Here is a 4,466-nt window from a genome sequence, read left to right on the forward strand (position 1 = left end):
GGGGGGGGGGGCTCCTCGAGTGCTGCTGCCTCGGGTCTCGCTGATTTTGTTGATAGGAGGTTGGCGGGACCTCTTCGACCCCTCTTATTATCCCGTTTGGCCGCGCTCAGCGGGCCTCCTACGCACTAATCTCCCATTTTTTTTTATCAAAAAATATCCGGGGTCCAGCGATCGTTAACATGCTTGGGGGCGGCCGAGGCGAAGGCACGCGATAAAAAGCCTCCCGAGCACCGGAGTGCGAGGCACGGATGGCCAGGCTCGCCACATCGGCGCGCTTAGCCGAGAAAATTATCTCGAATTATCAGCCCACGCAATCGCTCATCTTGGCTGGGCCCCCTGAGCCCCGTTAATTAGGGGCGTCGAGGGCCGCTCGAGCAGCGTCGATGCAAATTACGGGATTTGACTGCGATACGTTCGATCGCCTCGAAATTAATTGCACGCCGGGGGATGTTTACCTCGGTACGGACTTTTGTACCATGTACTTTCATTGGCACCCGAGGCCACGTAACCAACCATCACGACAAACGCATATTCTGCATTACCGACGCTTGATAGAATTTAAGATTTAAGCTTTTTTTCGTTGCCAACAACGTCGACAAGATGGAGAAAGCGTTGAGCGTGGCGGTATGACGAGGGGGTAGGAGGAAGCACGTACGCGAGGACGAAACGCAAGCGGGGATTTCTTTCTTATCCCTTTCTTCATTTTTCGTTGGTTGACGAGAGTGGGTAAAGACAATTTAATAGCGCTATGCCTGCAATTAAACTTGGCGCAATGCAAGGAATGTGTAATATCTACCAAGTATTTCGTCATCCTCGCGATGTATTGCAAATTGTCGATAAATCAATGTTTACTCCGCTCTTACGCGCTTCTTTCGTGCCGAGTAAGAACCACGAGGGTGGGCGGGCGAGATGGAGAGAGGTGGTTTCTGACCAGCAAACACGAGGGAAGTCGGAGCGGGCGCTGTGACTTGTGGGTGTTGCTCAAGAGTCGGGAACCCCAGGACCTTGTCGGCCTGTCGCGTCCCTGTTACCGTGCACTACGTCATCTCTCGCGCTAATGTCATCGCTCCCGCGTTAATCTCTCGATTCTCCTTGGGCCGATGGCCGACGGCACCCCTGCGGCTCCTTATTTGCGCACGAGCGCGCGCCTTTTTCTTATCGGGCCGGCTGGTTTTACGGGTGGCGGCGCACACCGTCGCGTAATTATCTTTGCGCAATTCGCCAATCTGGCTGGCCGATGTGCTGTGTAGCGGCGAGTGAGTGCCCCGAGGCACTCTTTTATGCTTATTCCGAAGTAAGCGGGCGGCGCGTGCTGCAACTGCATTTGCGCGTAGAACGCGAGATGACGGAAGGTGGGGCGAGAAAAAGAAAGAAGGGAATCGCTCACTTATCGCGTCCAGTCTTTTTCGAGGCGCGAGACACGTTATTGCGCGCGCGCGCATGCACGTACGCTCGCTCGGCCGCGGGCCTTTCGTAATAAGCGCAGCGGCAGGCAAAATGGATACGTAAGTGAGCCGCTCGTATTGGAAAAATTATTATGACAGATGCAATGCCACGCGCACGCATTCGCAACAAGGCGTCACTCTCGCGAGCAATCGGCTGTGAACAACGTCACTTAGAAGCGCGCGCGCTTACACAGAGGCACAGGCACGCACGGGTATGGTCACGTAGAGAGTCGACAGACTCGGCGCTTTCAGTCCTAGCGCAGTGCTCGCGCGAAATTAACAATAATGAAGAAAAAAAGGGTGGGAATGGGTTGAGGACGTGTGAGGGAAGAGAGTGAGACAGAGATAGATAGATAGATAGATAGATAGATAGATAGAGAGATAGATAGATAGATAGATAGATAGATAGATAGATAGATAGATAGATAGATAGATAGATAGATAGATAGATAGATAGATAGATAGATAGATAGATAGATAGATAGATAGATAGATAGATAGATAGATAGATAGATAGATAGATAGATAGATAGATAGATAGATAGATAGATAGAGAGAGAGAGAGAGAGAGAGAGAGAGAGAGAGAGAGAAAGAGTGAGAGGAAAAAAGATACGAGAAAAAGCAGGCACTGCGCACACGTTATAACACCACGAGTTAATTTTACTAATATTGGTAATGATGAGAGTGAGTCGTGCCAGCGGGTAATAAAACTGAGTCACGTTGCCACAATACGTGAGAAAAGCCTGGATGGAAATCGTTGGCAAAAAATCGTCCGATTCGTTTAATTATGACGGCCAGAGGTTGCGTCTTGCAGGCGCTTATCAGGCCGATCGGCATTAAGCGACTATGAGGTGAAACTCTGCCTTCATGGGATTGAAGACGCGGCCTTTCGCAACGCATCTGCGGCAATGTTCTCATCGCTTTCCATGAATTTTATCAATGCGCGCTTGCGCAATGCCAGTGAGCGAGGTGCGCTCGTATCAATGAGCTACGCCTGCCAATCGGCGCCGATTGAAATCCAATCGAGTGGAAGCCGGTCGATTTGCGTGCGTGCGAGTATCGATAGAGCGGGTGGACAGCGCGGAATGGGAGGGGGGGTGTGCAGAAGACGAGGACCTTTAGATAGGACGTATCACTGTATCGATTGGTAAATCGCATTACGTTTCACGTCCATTAGGATCATATTCGTGCATGGACCAAATGCGGAAATCCCTGTGCTCCATGTGCCGCCCTAACAATGAGTTTTGCCTCTTTTTTAATAGCAGTGGCGGACCTTATATGGTGACGATAGTTCTTCGAGTAAAGTGTACGTTGAGGGGGAGGGGGGAACCGATACGGTGTCACATTAGCAGAACTAAAATTCCAATTATTAATTACGAATTCACGTTCGATCTCCGGTTCGTTGTTATCGTTGCTTTCTTCAAATTCGACTATATCTTGGGAGCGAGAAGTAAATTGTATAATATCGCATTACCGATGGATCCTATAAATTTCGTTGTTTGAAAATTCAAATAGAAAAATGTCGAAGCAAATGGCATGTGAGCGAGGAGGGGGTCCGAGAAATTTGATTACAGCAACACATCGGGAGTCTCGAATTTCGAGTGGCGGATCTCGAGCTAAGCACCGAGAATCATTGCGATAAGCCTTATCTCGACGTCGTCGTCTACTCGCGTGGATATAAATACGATATAATCGAGATCCCTCGCTATCAACATCCTCAAGGTCACGAGCATCGCGCAATTTACGATGAAACGTATTAGACTCGTAGAGTTCGTCTGTTGGAATTGCATACAACAAGGCGCGACCCATGTGAAAACGAACTTCAAGTGACATTGCTTTGAAAACATTTATGTTTATAGTTGACATTCGTTACTTTTATTTTCAATTTCATTGTTCATTTGATTTGGAATCAGAAAGATAAGAAGTTGCCATTGTTGGGTAAAAATATTCTCGCTATTGTAATTGATGGAACAGTCGGGCAGGAATAATAATATTAACTCCGCATAATTGATTACGACTAATACGAGATAAGGGTGAATGGGAGTGAGAGGGGGGGGGGGGGGGAGAGAGGGCGGTGGGAGAGAGAATCAGCTAATAATTTGGTTGTTTGGCTTACGTGTTACAGGACGCCGAGGTGGAGAAGTCGAGGCTGCCGTTCATCGGCTCGAGCTTCTCGTCGACGGCAGCTCGCAGTGGCGGCATTGTCGGGGGTGGCCTCGGGTCGAGTCCCTCCGGCTCGACCGATAGCATCCTTTCGCTACTGATCCCGGCACCGCTACGCGAGACTCTCTGGACGACGCTGGCCCTCTACCTGGGCTGGCGGCTGGTCTCGCGTCTGCGATAGGAGCCCAGTCGCTTCCCTTCGCGTTCGCCTGCGGCGAACGGTACGAAGGAGACTGGCCACGGGGGTTCGGGGCGAGCCGGACGTCGATGATCCTCGGACTGCCGGCACCGTGGGAGGCGCCACGAGTCGGGCACGACCCGGTAACGCGGCCGGCCCGCCTGAGGCTTTGATACTTAACGAGCCAACGGCGACGATGAGAGAGACAGAGAAGAGATAGGCAGAGAAGAGAAAGAGAGAGAAGAGAGAGGGAGAGAGAGAGAGAGAGAGAGAGAGAGAGAGAGAGAGAGAGAGAGAGAGAGAGAGAGATGAAGAAAGAGAGAAGAGAGATACTGAGGAGGTGAGTGAGTAAGGAGGTCGTAGAGGACGTCGACGTTGGCCAACATCATCATCGTCAGCGGAGGAGACTCGCATCGCCAAGCTTAACTTCCGATTGTTTTTTACGCTTTCGCTCGCTGTAAGGGGCTCGAGAAGTCGTATCCCACGTTAGGTGCAGCACATTTCAGCGTCGCGTGGTGGACGCAATGTGATTCTGATGAGATCCGGGCCCTAAGGCCCGCGGATGCGTTAGGCGAGCTTTCTCATTGAAAGTATCAGTAGGAAAAGAGAGAAAGAGAGGGCGGTCGAGAGCTATAGAGTAAGAGAGAGAGAGAGAGGGAGAGAGAGAGAGAGAGAGAGAA

The 4,466-nt window shown here is 50.6% G+C and overlaps 1 protein-coding gene and 1 long non-coding RNA gene across 2 annotated transcripts in view; one reads left to right on the forward strand and one right to left on the reverse strand.

Moving 5' to 3' along the window:
* The window catches only part of LOC105361958 (uncharacterized), a 299,396-nt gene extending 295,748 nt beyond the window's left edge, over positions 1-3,648 (reverse strand). The window contains exon 1 of the long non-coding RNA XR_912865.1: positions 3,562-3,648. This is a non-coding gene — a long non-coding RNA (uncharacterized LOC105361958). The remainder of the gene's footprint in view (positions 1-3,561) is intronic.
* LOC105361957 (uncharacterized) overlaps positions 1-3,992 on the forward strand; it is a 24,936-nt gene extending 20,944 nt beyond the window's left edge. Inside the window, exon 3 of the mRNA XM_011499279.1 lies at positions 3,571-3,992. Coding sequence (XP_011497581.1) covers positions 3,571-3,789 — 219 coding nt within the window. The 3' untranslated portion in view covers positions 3,790-3,992. The remainder of the gene's footprint in view (positions 1-3,570) is intronic.
* The last annotated feature ends 474 nt before the right edge of the window (positions 3,993-4,466 follow it).

Source organism: Ceratosolen solmsi, unplaced genomic scaffold, assembly GCF_000503995.2.
Source record: "Ceratosolen solmsi marchali unplaced genomic scaffold, CerSol_1.0 scaffold2, whole genome shotgun sequence".
Lineage (NCBI taxonomy): Eukaryota > Metazoa > Arthropoda > Insecta > Hymenoptera > Agaonidae > Ceratosolen > Ceratosolen solmsi.